Consider the following 22,044-nt stretch of genomic DNA (forward strand, 5'->3'; position numbering starts at 1 on the left):
TATATTTTCTTAGACGGTGACGTCCTGATTTTCTATAGAACTTCTTAGAAGTTGACGTCCTGATTTTCTGTGGATTTTCTATCGATTTCCTACAAATTTTCTTAGACAGTGACGTCCTGATTTTCTATAGATTTTCTTAGACAGTGACGTCCTGATTTTTTATAGATTTTCTTAGACGTTGACAAATCCTGATTTCCTATAGATTTTTATCTTCGATGACGTCTTGATTTTCTGTAGACTTTCTATAGAATTTCTATAGAAAATCAGGACTTGTCACCGTCTAAGAAAATTTATAGAAAAAATTTAAGAAATAGCTAAATTCAAAGTGATGTCATAAAAGGAAAAGCTGATAGATCAGACATTGGCTTGAATTATTCACTGGAGATATACCCCGCCCATTTCACCAAAATTCAATGGCTAATATAAAAATGAGTGATTTAACATACATTAAATCACACTTCTGACCAATCAGAAATAATTGTATTCAAATCTAAAATTTTACGAGCCTGACGTTAGCCAATTAGCGGCGTGTTCTTCGGCATGAGTTACATAAAAAATATAAAATAATAGATTTAAAGTGTTATCGTAATAATAATAGTCGGCCTAACAGTGAATAAGTAACTTTATTGACCTTTATGAATATGTCAAACTATGGGCACAAAACATCGAGACCAATTATCTTCAATTGACCATAAATTGACCTGAGTGAACTCTATGGTATCAAGATGTAACACTTGGTCTTGGTCGTGGTCTACATCAATTATTGCATTACATTCATATCTTTACATATATCTTCATATATATATATGAATTACATTACATTAATCAAGAACCCGGATATATTTAAATCTCTAGATTATCGATCGATAAAAATTAAAAATCAATTTAATTAAAAAAAAAATTTAATTAAAATAAAAATCATTAGATTAACGACTGTTAATTAATAAACATAATTATATTGTTTTTATTATTATTTAAAAATGAATAATTAATTGAATGTAAATATTTTAAGTTATTAATTTATAACAATTAATAAATAAATATAATTTAATAGTGAGAAGACTGAGTGTGAGCATTTTATGAGCGTGATGATAATTGTAAATAATTATAAAATGTATGATGACTGTTGATAATTTTAAAAATGTATAAAAATACTTTATACGTATTTATAAATAAAGAAGTAGAAATAAATAAATTTTAAAAAATATGATATTAATAAAAACTGTGTTAATTAATTAATTAATTATTGGAGTTATTGAAGGCGGGAAAAGTATAATTAACTTGTACTTGTATTAACTGTTTATAGGGACACTCTAATAATGTTTTAAACTGATAAGATTTCATTTGTCATTATAATTAGTAATTACATATTGAGACTGGAGATTACTTTAAAATGATAACGAAACATTTTTATTAATTAAAAGAGTACGTGTATTTTTAAAAATATATTATGAGTGGAAGTAGTTCAGTGTCAGAGTTAAATACTAGTTTAAGTTAACGTTATATATATATGTGAATTAGATATATGGCAGTGAGAGGTAAAAGAAAAAATCCCGAAGAGAGTCAAGGACGATAGTTTGTAAGTAAATCATTAGATGGCAGAAATAATTTTTCATTCATTCGATGTAATTAATATTTACTCCTTTTACGGTGGTAATTATTGTAAATAGAAATATATATTAGACTGTGTCAAAATAAGTTTTTTTTTTTTTTTCCATTAAACGAATCTTAAAAGTTTCTTCAAAATAAAAAAAAAATTCTCCTAAAATTTGAGCTCAATATCTCAAAAATTGAGCTGGCGCAAAGGAGGGTCTTTCCCATTTAAATAACATTGTAAAATTTTTTTTTTTATTTTTAAAATAACTACACAAAGAAATTTTTTTAAAAATTTTGCTCTCGACTATCTTATAGGAAATTTAATTTTCTAAAAAATTGTCCATGTCCATTTTTTTTCTAAACTCAACAGAAACGAAGTTACAGAGGGCCGAATAGGAAGAAAAAAATAATTAATGAATTAATAACAGAAAAAAATTTATTATTTTAACTTATCAATTAATTAACTCAATATATTGAGTATATATACTTCATTATTCATCGAAAATTTTTGAATTCAACATTATTTTGAATTAATAACAAAACAAAATTTACAATAAAACAGAAATTAATTATAATTTTACAATGTTATTTAAACGGGAAAGGAGACCCCCCTTTGCGCCAGCTCAATTTTTGAGATATTGAGCTCAAACTTTACGAGAATTTTTTTTTTATATTGAAGAAACTCTTAAGATACGTTTAATCGGATAAAAAAACATTTTGACACAGTAGTAATGATATTTGAATTTGACGGGAAAAAAATTCATGTTTTTCTTAAGAAAAAAAAAATTTTTTTTAGTATAATATTTAATTTTCTTCGCGATTACGTTGACGTGTATGTAAATATACATATTGTTTATACTCTTATATTTCTTACGCTGATTGTCATTACAGGTGCATCAGATTTTTTATCCCACGTGTGTGAATTTTTTTGTGCACAAGGTCGCTATATTAAAATTCCATCAATTTTATTTTTAAAAAATCTAATTTTATTAATATTATAGATATATATGGGGGTGAAATGGACCCGAAAAAATATTTTATAAAAATTACAACGAAGTAACACGGAGATCTGAATCAATTCGGTTTACTCCAAAATTATTGAAATTTCAAATCAGCCTTAAAAATAAATAAAATTCCGCTGAGTACTATATATTTTATTCGTTTTCATTATTTATGAAAGTAATGAATTTAATAATTCTTGAGATCATGAAAATTTTGAGCGGGTTCGGTTGCTTTGATCCTAATTGTGGTCTTGTAAAATCTCTCGTTTAGGACACGAATAAAATTATAATTTCCGGTCTGTGTTGCCACTGGTGTTGTATATTACAAACCCCACAATAACGCACTTGCGGTTTTGGCGGTTGCGTTACTCAGCTACCAAAAGACATTACCTTCTAATTAATAAATTTTACCACCACCCCATCAACTTTTGAATACAATTTTAATTAAATACTTAACATTAATTATTTTGTTTCACTAATGAACTAACACTCGTGTATGCTTTACATTGTAAAAAATCGGGAGTGAATTCGGAGTAATTCAATTTAGAATTCATTCAAAATTCCCGGGTAAAATAAAATCACTTCGTATACGAAGTAAATTGGGAGTTTGTTTTGTCAGTGGAGACATTTTGGAGTGACCTGGATTTCTTTTACTCCGCGTTCACTCCGAAAATTTTTTACAGTGTAGTTATGAGCTTCATATTTATTTATTAATTAATTAAAAAAAAATTAATTAACACAATAACGGAGGATTTAAATAAATTTTTATTTACCACCAATGTAACAATGACTCTTTTATTTATTTATTTATTAAAATTACCATTTTTATTTTTAATAAATACGCAAATTTATTATATATATGTATATATATATTTAACATCAAAGCGCAACCATCAACGAAACGTCATTAGTATTTTCAAATAACCACAATATCAATAATATAATACAATATGTAATAATAATAACAATATCTAAAAATTAAATAGTTCAATTTTAAATATTTATTATAATTATTTTTTTTATCAGTCGAAATTTCAAAACTAATTAATTGGTGCATATTTAAATTCAAAACTAGTGCTCGGCGTTAATTTTTTTAATTTTTTTATTAAATATTTCATTAATATTCAAAATTATTTACACTCAGAAATTTAGTTTGAAAAATATTGTTTGCATTAAATTTAATAAAATGAAGGTCGTATTAAATTCAAACGTCGTAATATTTCAATATTATTTACACAAAATAAAAATAAGAGTCACTATTAAAACCACATATTGGGTTTATAATTTTCCGCTATTTTCTTCATTCATTTACTTCCCTATCAAAAAAATTCATGTAAGGTTGCATGGGGATCCACAGAAATCCATATAGGAAGCTATGGATTTACATAAGAATTCATGGGGTTCAACATAGGAATCAATTTACGGATTTACATAGGAACCCATGTAGAAAACTGTAGGTACCTGAATTTCCATACAGGAAATCCATATGGGAAACTATAGGTATTCAAGTGTCCATATAGGAAATCTATGTAGGAAACTTTGGATACCTGAATTCCCATTTATAAAAGCTATATGAGAAACTATGAGTACCTGAACTCCTATTTATGAAATTCATATGGAAAACTATGGATACTATGGATACCTGAATTCCCATACATGAAATCCATAAGAGAAACTATGGATACCTGGATTCCTATATATGGAAATCCACAGAGGAAACTATGGGCACCTGAATTCCCTAATATAAAACTATGAATACCTAAATTCTCATATATGAAAGCTATATAGGAAACTATGAGTACCTGAACTCTCAGATATGGGGTTTCAGGTATCTATAGTTTTCCACATGAAATTCATATGGAAAACTATGGATACCTGGATCCCCAGATAGGAAACTATGGATTTACATGAGGATCCATGGGAATTAGTATAGAGATCAGACTTCGGATTTATATAGGAACCCGTATGGGAAACTGAGTACCGAAATTCCCATACAAACAAATATATACAGGAACTTGAATATCCGGATACCCATGGAAATTCACGTAAGACTCTACAGAGGAATCTATGTTGAATTTCTATAGGAAACCATATGGGAATCCAAGCTGGATTTCCGTGTGAATTTTTTTGATAGGGTTATTTATTTATTTAATAAAAGAGTTAAAAGCTTTAAGTGCGAGATTGATTATCGGACCGACTGAACCGCTCATTTAATAAAAATTAATATTATAATATATATTTATGTATAATTTATTGTTCCGTCTAAAAAAAATTTTAATTAAAAAGAAAATTCGTTAATATTTTACAATAAAAAATATATATAATTATTTTTTCTTTGTTAATTTATTTATAATTATTATTTTTCTTTTATTTATTTGCGCGCGTGATTATGTGTCATGTGTACTTTATACTTTGTCAATTATGTTATTATATATTTTTAATAATATATAATATGAATGATAAATGTAATTATATTGTTTTACTAATGAAGGAAGAACTCATTAAATTTTTATAATTTTATCTGAAAAATTGTTAATTGTCAAAAATTGAAAAAATTTTACTGACTAAAATATTAAATTCATTCTTTGGATTTGTTTTTTAAAATTAATTAATACTAAATGGTAGATAAATATAAAACAGAGAGTAGAAAAATACATAGAAAAAAGACTATAATCTGACTATAAATATATTCATTTATAATTCCATCAATTTTATTCATTTATATTTTTTTTTTGTTTTAATTTAAATAAATTCTAATTCATCATATTGTAAACTATTTGAGAAAAAATACTCAGAAATAATCATATATGATCACATATGACCATATACGTTATCATGCATGATCAAACATGAGTTCGTATGATTATGTATAAATTTGGGCTTGATCAGATATGATTTTATATCATCATGCATGCATGTATCTGGTATCATGAATGATAATTTTAGGTATCATGTATAATCAGATATAAGTGTGTATTATCATGCATGATCCGGTATTCGTACAATCAAATAGAAAGGTGTATCATCATGCATGATTCTATTTGACATCATATATGTTCATATCTGATGGTAACACGATAATTGACCTAATGCCAAAATACCCGCGACAAAATACCCACGACAAAATATCCTCATGACGAAATATTTTTAAACAAAATATCTACATGACAAAACATTTCTAAAAAAAATGACTTAATGGTAAAATAATCGAAAAAAAAAAAATCTGCGATAACCGGGCACAATATTATTGCAAGCGTGTGCATTTATATATTTTTGTATTTACACACACAAAACGCGTGAAAAAAGGGCATGTATTATTGCATGCGTGTGCATTAATATATTTCAGTAATTGCACACGCACAAAACCCGTAGAAAAATGGCGTACTGTTGTATGCCTGTGCATTTAATATATTTCAATAATTGCACACGCACAAAACTCGTGGAAAAATGGCACATTACAATTACAAGTCTGTATTATTTTTCTAAATTTGATCACATTTCGTTAATTTCACTCAATTATTCAATTATCTTTTTGATTTTTCAAGATATTCCACATCTATTAGTATCTTCTTTATTGATATTTTGGCTTGCGATTATTTCATCACGGCTATTTTGGCAGCGGGTATTGTGTCGTCAGGTCAAATATTACGCAGCCATATCTGATAGCATATATATGATCTTATCTATCATATATGATCATATCTGATATTATGCATGATCATATCCGATATCACGTATAATCAAATATAAAAGTATATCATCATATATGATCATATTTGTCAAAATATATGATCATATCCGATACTATTAATGATGGTGTCTGGTGTTACGCATAATTAAATATAAAGGTGTATCATCACGCATGATTATATCTGATATCATATATGATCATATTTGATCACGGATTAATTAAACTTGATCAGGCTTTAATATAGATGATCATGCATTATTATATCTGATATCATGTATGATCACATATGAATTGGACTTGACTAAACATGGACATATCTGACCATGTTCGATTATATCTGAATATTTTTTTTTAATTACACTCTCAAAGTAAAAATAAAAATGTGTAAGTGTTAAGTGTCGTGTATGATTTAAAATATTAATTTTTTTTTTTTAAATTAAAAAAGACACTATCTTATTTATGAAGCACTTAATTAGGTTCGTTGATGAAAAAATTTGAGATGATTCGTTATTTTATTTATGAATTTAAATATTTATAATTAATTAGATTGTTTGATAAAGACAAGTTTTAAGAAGATCGACAATTTTAAAATTGCCATGATAAATATTTTATTTTAATATAAAATATTTTTATTTATTTTGCGTCTTAGCCAGTCCCGGTGCTGGGTATCGATATATTATTTATTTATTTATTTATTTATTTATCATATGATTGTCAATGATTCTCAAATCGTCATTTTTATTTTTTTAAATTCGAATTAAAAATTATGTCTTTTTTTCAACCATCAAGGAACTGAACGAATCCATTGAATAAATTATTTTTTTATGCTGACAAATTTATAATATAAATTTTTCTTTAATAATTTCGTTTCCTCAATTTTTAAATTTTATTTCTGCCCAATTAATAATTTAGTTGACACAAAAAAAATTTGAACCCGATTTAAGAATCATTTACAATATTAATTGTTCAAAAATCACATAGGTATAAACAACGCGTGTTTAAAAATTGCATATCCTAAATGACATCGATGGACGCAATTATTGACAGTCTTACATTATTAATTATTTAATCTATCCCAAGTACCCTCTCCATATCGTTTATTTAATTAGTAATTACCAATCAGTATACTTAAGAGACTGTCATTTCAATAATAATAATAATAACAATTAAAATTTATTATTAAATATCTCAATATAATAAATCTTAAAACAAAGTCGTTAAATCGAATCAATTAATTAATTAGTATACTAGACGTAAAAAAAAACGTTACCGCACCCCGAGGTTCGCGAGCGTTTTAAAAGTATTCTCAGACAGTGCCCCCATTTTGTAAAATTATCTAATGGCTTGAACTGTCATGGCCGTATTGAAATTTTGTTAATTAATTTTAAAAAATTACAGCGTTAATTAAAAAAAAAACAACTTGCAATTTCGCCAGGATCTAGATTCTTTGAAAAATTTTTTACAGTTGACATCAATTAGACGTTAAACGAAATTTGTCAAATTTCAATAAAACCTTTGTCTAATAATTTCCATTTTCATTTCGTTTAACTCCTAATTGCACGAAGGAATCATTTTTGTTTTAAATGTTATGGTGTCATAGCAAAGCCGGGCCATGTTGGCCACCAGCAAAAATTATTACGACCAGTCAAATTTCAAATGGTTACAGTAACTTGTGACGTAATCGTAGTATATTTTACTATGGCCATATTTTTTTGCGTTTATTTAAATTTCCCGCCGGTGGCCCACATGATCCGGCTTTGCCATGACCATAACGAAAGACTCAACCTCTTGAACTTGATAACCGGCCAGTTGTGAGTTCGAATCCCAGTAAAGCCGAAAAAAGTTTTTACGCTCAAAGTACGCGGGTCTTTTGATCGAGATTCGTCCCGCCGCCGAATTTTGAATTTGATTTGGTTTCAAAATTGAATTTGAATTTGAATTCGAGTAAATTGGCGGGGTATGGAATTACTAGAGGCCTACTAATACATATTTTTAAAAAAAAATGATGACAGTTCGCCATTGAATATTTAAAAAAAAGGGGGGGGGGGGGCTGAGAATGCTTCTAATTAATAATTATAACTATCATTATATCTATAATATTGTAATTAACTAACTAACTAACAGCGCAATTTATAATTCAATCTTATTCCATCACAGGTTTAACGACTTTCTGCATTATTATCTCACTCTATTTATTTATTATTAAAACTTTATTGACTAGACAAAACACCAATCGATAAATCACGTGTGTCTTATCCTTAACTTACTAATTCATAAATACTCATGATAATAATTATCAGTCTTTATCTTTTAATATTTTTGAATCTGTTGAATTTACACGGCGATATTGATAAGACAGTAATTTATTACCACGCGTTAAAACTGTTTTGAGGATGTTTGAAGTCCGCGTTCCCGCGACATCCGATGGCCGCGGGGCATTTCGTTACGCAGCTTTGTTGTGTCTTTTTCTTTGTTCGCGTCTTGATGTTGCGTTACTATTTGGGCTTGATGTTGATCCTTTTTCACAGTCTGCTGTTGGCATTGGCTTTAATTCTCTGTAATAAATTTAATTATAATTATTAGTTTGATGATTAACAGCCAGTAATTGAAAAATATATTTATCAACCTGTAACTAAGAAGATCTTCATCATCAGGCAGTCGGGAAATCAGATCCAAGACCTCGTTATTTGGTACTGAATGGGGACGAAGAATTTTTCGGAAGAATTTATTTACACCCCAGGCCAAAATTAAGTAACGCATGGGCACTAAGTAGAGGACGATGCTGCCGAGAACTGATAGAATCATCGCTAGATAACTTAGATAAGGTACAGTGAAGTTGAAGAGATTTTTCACACGCTCGCAAAGACTCGCGATGTAACCGATCGAGTTCTGGACCGTCTGCGTTACTTCTTGGATCGCTTGCAATCGCTCTTTTAAACTTTTCTTCTCTTCCTAAATAACGAAAATTAAATTTTTATTTTCAGTCACAATTTAAAAAATTTTTTTTTGTAATTTTTAACTTGAGATAAATTTTCAAAATTTTTTTTATGGTTCATTAAAAAATTTTTTTTAATAACTGGGTCATATCATTATCAAATAATTCATTGATAACTAAAATAAAGTAAAAAAAAATATATAATAGCGATTTCAATTTTTTTTTTTTAACAAATCAATTATATGAAAAAAAAAAAAAAAAAACTAAAAATTAGTACATGTAGAAAATTAAAAAAACTATAGATGCATTTTTTCAAAAATTTTTTTTGACCCTTAATAAAAAAAAAAAATTACAAAGTGCAAAATTACTCAAAAAATTTTTTTTTTATTTTTTATTACAGTCGAATCCCATTAAGTCTGACCGCTAATCGATGAAGTCTCGAAAATTTTCAAAAATTTTGACTTATTGAATGCCCCTTCTCCTTTACAAAAATTAACTACACGCATGTGCAGTTAAATTTACATAAATGATACATTTATAACTACACAGACGCATACAAATGTATAACATCCTGTGGGAGACAGTAGGGGTAAAAATTGAGGGTAAGTTCAGACTTAATGGAGTCAGACTTAGAACTCGACTTGCGATACCTTATCTTTGTCATCTTCATCGTCATCATCATCACCGGGGGTGGGAGGGCCGTCATCAGAATTAAAATCCTGATCGTGAGAACTAGAATGAATTTGAAACGAAGACGAAGAACTTGAATTATTTGTTATCAAAGAAACTAAACAATATTTAAGCATTATGAGAAGCGCCGCCACGGGAATCATATATGGCTCGAAGTAATAACACCCGAGGACAAATAGTACCAGAGCAACAATACTTCTCGTTTTGCTCTCCCATTCCCAGCAGCTCCTACAAAACAAATAGCAAATAAACGGGAGGTTAATTAATAAGTCAAGTAACTGCGTAAGCAGAGTTAACTAGTACAGCAACTATTTGAATGTCCATTTAAATATTTAAATAAACTCACTGGATATATTTTCCTAGATCAATGAAGTACATTATGATGGCCTTGAGTCTCAGTACGTTGCGCAAAAAAACTTGACGTTTGAATTTAACTTCTGGCTCCATATATTTTTTTTCTTTCGGGTTCAAAGTTCGGATGCACGCTCTCACGACGTTCCAGATCACGCGCATCTCGAGTAATATTTGAGGAAAATTACCTTTTGCACGGCAACGTAATTTTTTGTCCTTCAATGCGTACCAACGTTTCTCGCCATTGCGTATTTTGAGTAAAGGAATCGCTATTTTGCCTAAAAATTCAACTTTATGGTCGCGATCTTCGTCGTATACTGTCACTTCTAGTACAGAATTTATATCTTTGACGTTACTGAAATATTAAAATAATTTATAATTAATAATTAGAAATTTTATCTTTACTTTTTTAAAAATCAGGCGGCAACGGACTTAATAAATTTAAATGTCAAAAAAAAACCGTAAGCTCTAAAAAAATAATGGAATTTACTGTCGCTCAAAAATGTTTGAATTTTTACTGTAAAGAAACCGCAGTCTCAAGGGTATCGGTGTTAAAATAACTCCATTTTGACACCAATTTTTTTTCAGTTTAAATAAATAACTAAAAAAAAAAATACTTACAAAGTAAAAATTTTTTGCCAATTAGGTGCCAGTGTTTTGTACTCAGTCTGTGTTTGTAACCGTGAATTAACTAACTCAAGTACACAAAAAGGATCACTTTTGCCTCCTAAATCAGCAGCTGCTAGTCCCTGTGCTTTATAAACCTGAAAAAAAAAAATTACTCATTTTAAAATAAAAAAATAAACAACTTCTCTAGTTTTAATGCAGGAATTATTCCATTCTTGGCTCACTACTCTCAAAATTTTACTACACAAAATTCTGCAGCACTACCGTGATCTAGAATCCCCCAATTTTTTTAAAATTACAATAGACTTCAAAATAATCCCGTACCTAAGACTCAACTCCTAAATCTTGAAATACCGAGTGCTGGTAAGCAAAGAATGTTAATAATTACATAGAAATAAATAAATATTAACTTTGATAGTGAGATGTCCGACGTCTCTTGGTCTCTGTAACGAATTCCAGAGGGAATATTTATCAGAAATACGGTCACGTTCTCGAGGGGTTTCTTCATGAGCTGCTAGATCGCTGATTGTTTCGCTGGCAGTCGTGCCGCTGATAGTAAGCAGAAGGAAAATACTTCCAGCCCCGTCTTCCAGCTCTTTCCAAATCCTGTGGGTTGTTTCGCGTTCCATCCCCGCTAAATCGATCGTCGTCCTGCCCATCAAGTCGTCCTGGTGACCCTTATCCCGGTCCCAGACCGTGACCTCTAGTTCTTGACCCAGATAAGGGTCCTCGTACAGGTGGAGATCGAACTGTTCCAGCCATACTGGATTTATTGTTTTGTTGACAACTTTTGATTTGTACTTCTCTGTTCCCAATCTAAATGATTTATAAAAATATTAATTTTCTAATAAATAAATATTTGAATTTTTTAAATTTTTAATTTTTATAAATACCGGAATTTAACGTAAGGATCTGAAAGCCCGTCGATGTCCATCGGTAATAAACTTTTTGCCTCGACGAGTACAATCGTCACAACAGAACTCCATATTTGTGATTTTAATCTTCGATTTACGTCTGCTAGTCTGTTTGTTCTCTGGAAATACTGTAAGCAAAAAAAAAAATGCACTCATTTTAATTCTTTCCTAAGCAAAAAATTTTTCAAAATTTACCGGAAGTAATTTAAAAAAAAAAAAAAAAAAAATACCCTCGTTACATCGTCGACTTTTTCTTTCCATCCTTCCTTGAGTCTGTCAATAAAATCATGTCCCGCGTGCTTCGACTCACTGTTATGTTTATCATTGATATCAATAACAGGAACCGGCGTCGAAATTATTTTTATAACTTCCCCGTTTTCAAGACTATTTTTAAATTCAACATCAAATTCACCCCCTTTGTAATTTCCCTCAAACTCGCCGACTAGTCTCTCCCTGCCCTCACTTCCACCCTCGCTTTCACCCTCGTCTTGATCTCTGGGAATCAAAGCCAGCCGATCTTTCCTTCCATCTTTCTTGCACTTGTCGACAATCCAGGTCTCGATTGGTTGGAGCCACGGATGCTTGTCCATTTTTTCTTCCAACATCTTCTCGACTTTATCTTCGAAAATTTTCTCCACACTCTCAACCCGTTTTTCCACCGACTGTTTGAATGCTTGGACTGTTTTTTTATGCTTTTGCATCTCATCCATAGTAAAGTATCTGCGTTTACCCAAATTTTTTATCCGACTTAACTTTAACTTTTTGTTTACTTCTTCTTCTTCCCCCTCTTCCTCTCCTACTTCCTGTTTCTCTTCTCCGTCATTATTTTTCTCAAGAGTTTTATCTTCACCAGAAACTTTAAACTTGAATGCTTCTATTTTATCACCGTCACCTTTTGTAATTTCGTCACTCGATAACAAATAGTCATTACATTCAGCTTTGTCATTACGTTCTTTATCATTACTTCTCTCATAACTCGGTCCTTCATTCTCCATATTATTATTATTTTATTTATCTGTCACGCAACCGAGGATTTAGTAAATTACTCATACTTAAAAAATTTTAAATAAAATACACTGATAAAAAAAACGACGCGTAAAAACGGTATTTTCTTCAGTAATTACAAATTATTACATAATTAATTTAAGATTTAAGTTGGGGAATAATTAACTTTGCAGAAGAAAATCAAAATTAATGAACACTCTCAATCTTCAAGTTTTTCCACTAAGAAAATGTTTTATTAAAAATTTTCGATTGCGTAATTTCTTGTATGAAGAAAATAAATTTCTAAAACGTATTTTTTATATCAGTGTACATTATTATCACAAATATTTATATATACTGTAAAAAATCGGGAGTGAATTCGGAGTGATTACGGATTTTATTTAAATCCGAATTCGCTCCGTCACTCGGAATTTTGCAGTAAAAAAAAAAATGACTCCGCATACGAAACAAATAAGGAGTTTTTTTTTCAACGGAGTAATTTCGGAGTGATCTGAATTTTATGTAAATCCGTGTTCATTCCGATTCGGAATTTTAATATCAAAATAAACTTCTCTTGGGAGTAAATTTAACTCCGAGGGCCTTAAATTAATAAACTGTCATCCGCTCCACGTTCACTCCGAATTCACTCCATCACTCAAATTTCTGGAGTAAAAAAAAATCACTCCGCATACGAAATAGATATGGAGTTTATTTATAGAGCAGGGTGATTTCAGAGTGATCTAGATCGTTATAAATCTGTATTCACTCCCAGTCGGAGTTTTAATATTCAAATAAATTTTTCTTACTAGTAAATTTAACTCCGAGGGCCTTAAATAAATAACCTGTCATCACGGTCACTCCGAATTCACTCCATCACTTAAATTTCCGGAGTAAAAAAAAATCACTCCGCATACGAAATAAATACGGAGTTTGTTTATACAGCGGAGTGATTTCAGTTTAGAATGATCTAGATCGTATTTAAATCTATATTCACCCAGTCGGAGTTTTAATATTCAAATAAATTTTTCTCAGGAGTAAATTTCATTTTGAACCGGAGTTTAAATATTAAATTAACTCCGAGGAAATTAAATTAATAAGCTGTCATCCGCTCCACGTTCACTCTGAATTCACTCCATCACTCAAATTTCCAGTGAAAAAAAATCATTCCCCATACCAAATAAATACAGAGTTTATTTTTTCAGCGGAGTGATTTCAGTCATCTGAATTTTATATAAATCCGCATTTACTCCGACTCAGAGTTTCAATATTAAAATAAAATTCCTATCGGAGTAAATTTAAATCCACGAGCCTAAAAGAAATAAACAGTCATCCGCTCCACGTTCACTCTGAATTCACTCCAGATTTAATCCGCGTTCACTCCAAAAATTTCTTACATCATATACATATATTTATATATTTATATACACAATTAAAAATATCTATTCGAGGTCACTATTTAATTTGATGAATAAAAACTGCCGCGTATTCGATAACAAACTCAATAGTATATTAACATATATACGATGATATACTCCGACACGTTAAATATATGTTTTAAATAATAAGTGGGGATTCAATACACCGGCATCACAACATTATACATTTATATCACAATACATACATATATATCTACAATACATTCAATGTATTAAAAGTGACACGTAAAAAATTATTTCTTTGAAACTTTAGAAATGTTTAAAAAAAAAGAGGTTCCAGTAATTACTTTATTGAATGTCTTTTATCACTTGTCACTTAACTCATTATTATTATCAATATTGATACTATTATTATTATTATTATTATTTATTTTATAAAAGAAGCGAGTACGTAAATGTCGGTATAAAATACGAATGCGAATACAAAGAAGGAGATGGGGATCTACAGACTACGGCTACAGTTTGAGTCCTCCCACTCCGTGGACGCGGTGATACGGAACACTCAATTGGCCATTGCAACAAGTTATTCTATTTCCGGGATTAAGAAATTTTTTTTCCTTATTTTTCTCTAGACCACATGAAAAAAACCTTGAGTTACGTCATTAGTCATTAAGCAGACGAAACGAAGATAAAAAGATATTGAGACGTTAAAGCGGATCATGGAATTCTTTTTCAATTTTATGAAAGAGATGATCTGTATTAAAAGATTATTTTTATTTTTTATTAACTTGGTATTCTGTATAACGAATTGGGAAGGCTTTTTGTTGGTAAATTAGGGGGGAATAAATTAGTTTTCGGTGAAAGGAAATTTAATTTTTTTATACGCTTGTTTTTTGTATCGAGATTAAAAGATTGTTATTTATTAGGGTGATAAATTTACATGATTTTTTTAGTCACGATTTTAGTGACTCATGTTACCTGTAATTATCTTAATTAGTTTATTTTTTTTTATTATTTTTTTCTAAGAGAAATTTTAAACGAATTTCTGTAAATTAAAATTTGAATTTTTACTCAAAAATATTTTTTAATAAAAAAAAAAATATTTGCGCTGAATTTTTTTCACTGAAATTTAAAAAAAAATTTTATTTCAAATTCTAAAACTTTTTAAAAAAATAAAAATTCGAAATAAAATCAGACAGAATTTTTGTACAATCGGCCCATTTTCCCCGTTTTCGATAAAACAAATTGCGCAGTATCCGTCTTTCTTAACAAAATCCTACGGCCATAAATAAAATATCCTTGATAGCACTTTCCAGTAGAACATTTTATCGTAAAAATATGCATTAGCACCAGGAAGCGGAGCCACGATAACTTCTAAATAAAACCGGATGTACACGAAGGAAATAACCGTGACTCGTATCTCGCAATTCACACATCACTCCATACATAAAAAAAAAAAGTTAATAATAAATAAAAGTACCTGCTCTTTTTCTTGCTGGTTCCTCGGCCACAACGTGACAGTTAAAAATATTTCCCCAAGATGTTGTCGCGGTCGCGCCGGATCTTTAAGTTCCAGAGTAACATCTTGTGCTTGTCCTAGATCTAGTACCGTAAGATCTAAATTCGCTGCGCCCATAAAATCGTCTTGCAAGCCCCAATCGTAATCATATACCTGAGTTTCAAAATAAAATTACTTGCTTTTTATCAAACACTTTTCATAATAAATCCATTTCCTATCAAAAAAATCCAGCTCAGCTTTCCTATAGGAATCCGGCATAGATTCCGATATAAATTCTTACAATGATTTCCCATAGGAATCCAAGCCATGCCATACTACATATGGGATTCTAGTTTAGATTTCTATAGGGACTTATACATGGTTTATCACATATATAAATTTTTTACATAAAAATCCAGATGCTCAGGTTCCTATATGAACTTCAAATATGGGAATTTCAATATTCAAGTTCCTGGATGTATTTTTTGTATGGAAATCCAGGTATCCATAGTTTTCCATATGGATTTCATCCATGGAAATTCAAGTACCTAGAGTTTTCCATATAGATTTCATATGTAGGAATTCAGGGATCCATAGTTTCCCATATAGATTTTATGTATGAAAATTCAGGTACCTACAGTTTTCCATATGGATTTCATATGTGGGAATTTAGGGATCCATAATTTTTCCTATGGATTTCCGATATGGTAAACAACGTATCCATAGTTTCCCATATGAATATTATATATGGGGATCTAGATATCCATAGTTTCCCATATGAATGTCATATATGGGGACCTAGGTATCTATAGTTTCCCATATAAATTCCATATACGGGAATTCAGGTGTCTATAATTTCCCATATGGATGGCATATATGGGAATTCAGGTGTCTATAGTTTTCCGTATGAATTTCCGATATAGTAATTAACGTATCCATAGTTTCCCATCTGAATATTATATATCGGAATTCAAGTGGCCATAGTTTCCCATATGAATTCCATATACGGGAATTCAGGGGTCTATAGTTTCCCATATGGATGTCATATATGGGGATCTAGGTATCTATAGTTTCCCATATGAATTTCATGTATAGAAATTCAGGTACCTACAGTTTCCCATATGGATTTCATAGGTGAGAATTCAGGCATCCATAGCTTCCCCATATGGATTTCAAATATGGAAATTCGGGTTATATAGTTTCCCATATAGATTTCCTATATGGAATATCAGGTACCCATATTTTCCTATATAAATCCGTACTTTCCTATGCTAATCCCCATGGATCATTATGTAAACCCCCAGTTTCACGATTAATTTCTACGGATTCCCATATAATCCTACACGGATTTTTTTGATAGGCTGTTGCATAATAGTTTTATAAATAAACCTTGATACTGAGCGGCTGAAACGGATCTTCAATAGGCAGTGTGACACTTTCATCCCACACGGGATTTAATTCACGATGAACTGTTCGAGACTTATGTAATAATCTGTTGCATGATTTTATCTTGACATAAGGATCACTTGCCCCTGTGATAATACAATAATTAACAATGACATTACACATTATCAATTGACATTTAATTTTTAATTTAAGTTCAGGACAAAGAACAAAGTTAATAATAAACTAGGTATTGTCGCTGTAATAAGTCAAAGTATTAGAAGAATAAAAAGAAGAAGAAGAAGAAGAAGAAGAAGATAAAAAATTTACCGCATCGATCCATCGCGACGAGATTGGCACCTCGGCGAATATGCATACGCAGCTGAAAAAATGCATGCTGTCTTAATGCTAATTCACGTCGACGTGCTAATTCATTCGACTGCGCACTTTCATAAGCCGACGGTACTGCTGATGACGATCCAGGATCGAGAGACTCTTGAGCCTCGCGGGATGTTCTCGCGGCTGACAGTTTCGATGAATTGTCGCTGCATCTTCCAGGACTGTCTTCTAAAGATGATTTGCCCCGAGCTAATGGAGATTCTGTAATTTTATTATTTATATTTTTAAATATTAGAAGGAAGACTTTGATCACTCGGTTTAATAAAAATTTCTCAACAGTAATAAGCGATTTCCGCGAACGAGGTCGCGACCCATAGTCTAAGCTCGTGACGAGTTATGAGACCCAGGCCTCGACGATGTTCCCTAGGGTAACTTAAGATGCGACTTCAAACGATTTTAAATTTTAAATTTACTATAATTTTTTATTCTTCATATTTAAATGACTACAAGTAATTTTTTTTTATTTTTTAAAATTATGATTTGCAAAAAAAATTTTTTTTTTTAATTTATCAAATCCATCATAAATTTAAATATAAAATTTAAATATTGCGTCTTAAAAAAGAAGGAAATCTTGACTAATTACCATCGCACTGCGTTGGGATTAAAAAAAAACTCATAAATTATTTTTTGCAATCTTCCTAACTGTAAAAAATTAGCGGAGTAAATCCGGAGCGGATGACTATTTATTTATTTAATCCCCTCGGAGTTAAATTTACTCCGAGGAGTTTATTTTAGTATTGAAACTTCGGGTCGGAGTGAATGCGGATTTGAATAAAATCCAGATCACTCCGGAATGACTCCACTGAAAAAATAAACTCTCTATTTACTCCGTATGCGGAGTAACTTTTTTTTACTTCGGAACTCCAAGTGACGGAATGAATTCGGAGTAACTATGGAGCGGATGCCTGTTTATTAATTTACTGCCTTCGGAGTTAAATTTACTCCGAAGGGGAGTTTATTTTAATATTAAAATTCCGATTCGGAGTTAAATTTACTCCGGAGTCTTTTAAATATTGAGATTCCAACTCGGAGTAAATTCGGATTTTAATAAAATCCAGATCACTCCGGAAAAAACAAACTCCCTATTTACTCCGTTTGCGGAGTGATTTTTTTTACTCCGAAATAAAAATCCGTTATCACTCCGAATTTACTCCCGATTTCTTTCAGTATCAGTACCAAAAAATTAGAAAAACAAAACCCAGTAGTAAAATTATAATTATGATATTTAAAAAAAAAATACCTGGATGATTGAGTGCTATTTTAGCAGGGCTATGAGTCGCGGAGGAACTTTTGCTGTGCTCAGAAGAGTAATCGGCAGCGTAATCAGACTCGACACCGGCACTGTGAGTCGAGTCATGACCATCCTTAGCTTTTTTTCGCTCCTTACTTCTTGCCCTTGCCCACCGGCTCTTGAGGGTCGCGAAAAAGGTCTGGGTCCTCTGGGCAACTGAGGTTACGTGGCGGTGATGGTGATGATGCTGCTGGACATGCGAGTGTCTATGCTGGGTGGGTTGGGCTGAAGACGCACGTCCCGTTGACAAATCGTCATTATTATTACGTAGTTCTGTGGCACTTCGTGACAACTGTCGGTTACCATTTAAATTCAGTCGCGATCTGTCTTCTTCTTGCCCTAAAATTAAATTTAAGATTTAATTTAATTATTGTAAACATAATTAATTACTCTATATAATTACCTTGTTCACCGTCCTCGGATCCAGAAAGTAATTCCACACTTTTGCTCATTATTTACACGCGTATAAATCGTTGTATTTATTAATTTAATATTTACACTCCAGTTTATTTTTAACAGTAATTTTAATATTTTTAAACGTTTTTTAATATAAACAATACGATTACCCTCGAGGTGCATGGTTTCAATAAATAGTCAACTTTAACACTCAGCACCATCGACCAGTTTAAATTAATAACCATTTATTTGTCTCCATTTAATTTTTTTTTCATCCTGAAAATATAGATTTATTTTTTCAAAATTCTTTGTGAAGTTTGAATTTAAATAACTCGTAAAATACTGAGTCTAAAAAAAAATCTAATGAGTACTTTTTTGTAGGAAATTTTATGTTCTGTAATTTTGCTCCTATACATTTTTCACGTAATTCTAATAAATAACTTGCAATTACGATTTTAAGTACCCGGGTTACGATTGAGATGGAAGAGCGATTCTATTAAGGACATTGAGTCTTTAAAATAAAAATTGTGAGCTAACTATTGGAAATAGAAGGGAAATGGTCAGGAACAACTTTATAGGAAATTAAATTCTCTATAAAAAAGTTTCAGTTGACTTTAACGATAAAGTTAGTAGTTTAGACACGATTTTAATTTAAAGTCTAGCATATAAATTTTTTACTTTTTTTATTTATTTTATACAAAATAACGAATTATTTTTCAAAAAAGATCAATTTTTTAATTATTATTTTTTGACAAAATTCTGCCAGTGTGATATAAAAATATCTTACAGACCCAAAATATTTTTTTACCTCCAAAAATCCCCCAATTATCTAAACTTAAAAAAAAAAAATTTCTCACTGACACTAATTTTACATTAAGTTAATTAACTTTAAAATAGATCATCTAAAAAAACCAATTATCAATCAATACAATAATATTGTAGGCCAAAGACAAAGGTCAGATCAATACAAAGTAAGAAAAATATTTTTTAAAAATTTATAATTCAAATCCTCAACAATTAAAAAATTACATCTGCCATAAATTTGAATAAATTAATAAAATTGAACTAAACTTCACCCTCCGAGCATTCACCTCTTCTTCATTAAAAATTAAAATAAAAATATTAAAACTCACGCGTGGCCACACAAATCAACAATCAAAAATTTCAAAAAAAATTTCCATTACTCCAGAATTAAAAAAGTAATTAAGTGACAAATCTTTTGTGACAGATCACAAGCCACAAAATAAATGAAAATTATTAAAAAAAAAATTACCATAAAACGTGTACTTGTCTACAAATCCAAGTCATCTCGATCGCGAATCGTGACAGAGTTAACGCGGCTCGCAAGGCAACTGATGAATCTAAACTAGCAGCTACATGCTAGTGTACTGAGTACTAGTTACTAGAATCCTACATGTCATGCTCACACGAGACCACGAGAGAGCTGTAGAGGAGACAGAGACCTGATGAAATTGTAACAAAACACCCATAAGAGTAACAGAGAGATTGAATTTGTGGGTGGAGGCGGCTCTATCGACCCATAAGCTTCCACCTATATATTTACATCCATTTATACCTCTCTTATGCTTTTATTTATTATGTATAAACATTTAATACTGATGAAAACAATAATTATTATTATTATTTAATAGCCGATAAAAAAATAATAAAATTTTCCGAGTTATTTTTTTTATTTGTTTTACAAAATCAATAAATGCGCGCAAGGATTCTATGGGTATTATATATATGTATATATGTGTATATATATTATATGTCACTATCATTATTATTATTTAAATTAATTAATTGAGTTGTTTTGATGGGATGTTACATTCAATTATCGTAATGAGCTTTTAGTTAATTATTAATAAATCACATTGTGCCGGAATGTCTATTGCAGAGTCGTAATGACGTGATATGATAGAGGAAATAGAGATTTAATAGTTGATAAGGTTGAAAGGATCATATGAGAGGCAGGGAGAGACTGGAGGAGATGATGGGGAGAGGGGAGAGACGAGGAGAGAAGGGAGAGACGAGAAAAATAATAATGGGACGGGATGAATCGAAAGGCGGGACAATTAATTTATGCAGACGATTAATATTGTTTAGTTGGCGGTCAGCTGGAAATAAAAATATATATAAATATATGTTACGTGACACTATATGACCTGGTAGCTATTGGCAACGCCTGGATATTTAAATATATTAACCCATAGCTAACGTTCACTATGATGGAAAATATTTACCTAAGACACGCTAACATATTTTATTATTATGATATTAAAATATACTTTTTTATCTGGATTTACTTTGATTTTATTTTTTATAACATTTTAATTATAGAAATACACTCGAAAAAATTTTGTTTAATTAACCATAATAATTATATGGGCTATTAATTGAATTAAAAGTTTTTCTGGTTATTTATTTACTTTTTTTTTTTCATCATTTTTTTTTCTAATTAAAAGAAAACGCACGCGCTAATTATGAATTTATTTTTAAATTTAAATATTCAATATTTACTGTAATAATTTTTTTTATGGGTAATGAGAAAAAATTTATCGAACTTAATTATGAATAATTAGAAAAAAAATATTTTTCTTTTAAATTAATAAAAAAAAAGAAAATTACATGTAATGTATAATTGTTTATTTATTAATGTACAAAAAACATTTAATTAAACATACACGGTATGCAATAAGCTTATTAATTATTTATTATTATTATTTACAATTAAATTTACAAAATATTTAAATTGATTTACTATAAAAAAAAATTACAAATTTTGATTTACTTTACAATGTACATTTTTATTTTTTTTTACATACACGGTATCAAACCAGCCGTTTATTTTATATACATTTTACTTACAGTCTCTAATTAATGTAACGAAATATTTAAAAATGATATTC

The 22,044-nt window shown here is 30.0% G+C and overlaps 1 protein-coding gene across 3 annotated transcripts; it reads right to left on the bottom strand.

Moving 5' to 3' along the window:
- Window positions 1–3,417: 3,417 nt before the first annotated feature.
- LOC130670732 (multiple C2 and transmembrane domain-containing protein) lies at window positions 3,418–20,546 on the bottom strand. Of its 3 annotated transcripts, XM_057474194.1 has the most exons (13): window positions 20,406–20,546; window positions 19,140–19,408; window positions 18,686–19,075; window positions 17,377–17,646; window positions 17,053–17,195; window positions 15,646–15,837; window positions 11,785–11,933; window positions 11,302–11,707; window positions 10,886–11,028; window positions 10,260–10,619; window positions 9,874–10,141; window positions 8,915–9,240; window positions 3,418–8,843 (listed from the first exon to the last, which is right to left on the bottom strand). In XM_057474194.1, exons 2-13 carry the CDS (start codon window positions 19,186–19,188, stop codon window positions 8,732–8,734), a joined length of 2,808 nt encoding a protein of 935 aa, XP_057330177.1. In that variant the 5' UTR covers window positions 19,189–19,408; window positions 20,406–20,546; the 3' UTR covers window positions 3,418–8,731. The 3 variants fall into 3 exon arrangements, with proteins under 3 accessions (XP_057330177.1, XP_057330179.1, XP_057330178.1); XM_057474196.1 differs by lacking the exons at window positions 15,646–15,837; window positions 17,053–17,195; window positions 17,377–17,646; ... (1 more) ...; window positions 19,140–19,408; window positions 20,406–20,546 and adding exons at window positions 12,036–12,820; window positions 14,184–14,473 and having other exon boundaries at window positions 3,428–8,843; XM_057474195.1 differs by lacking the exons at window positions 15,646–15,837; window positions 17,053–17,195; window positions 17,377–17,646; ... (1 more) ...; window positions 19,140–19,408; window positions 20,406–20,546 and adding exons at window positions 12,036–12,856; window positions 14,184–14,473 and having other exon boundaries at window positions 3,428–8,843.
- Window positions 20,547–22,044: the final 1,498 nt, after the last annotated feature.

The sequence above is a fragment of the Microplitis mediator genome, chromosome 7 (genome assembly GCF_029852145.1).
Source record: "Microplitis mediator isolate UGA2020A chromosome 7, iyMicMedi2.1, whole genome shotgun sequence".
Taxonomy (NCBI): domain Eukaryota; kingdom Metazoa; phylum Arthropoda; class Insecta; order Hymenoptera; family Braconidae; genus Microplitis; species Microplitis mediator.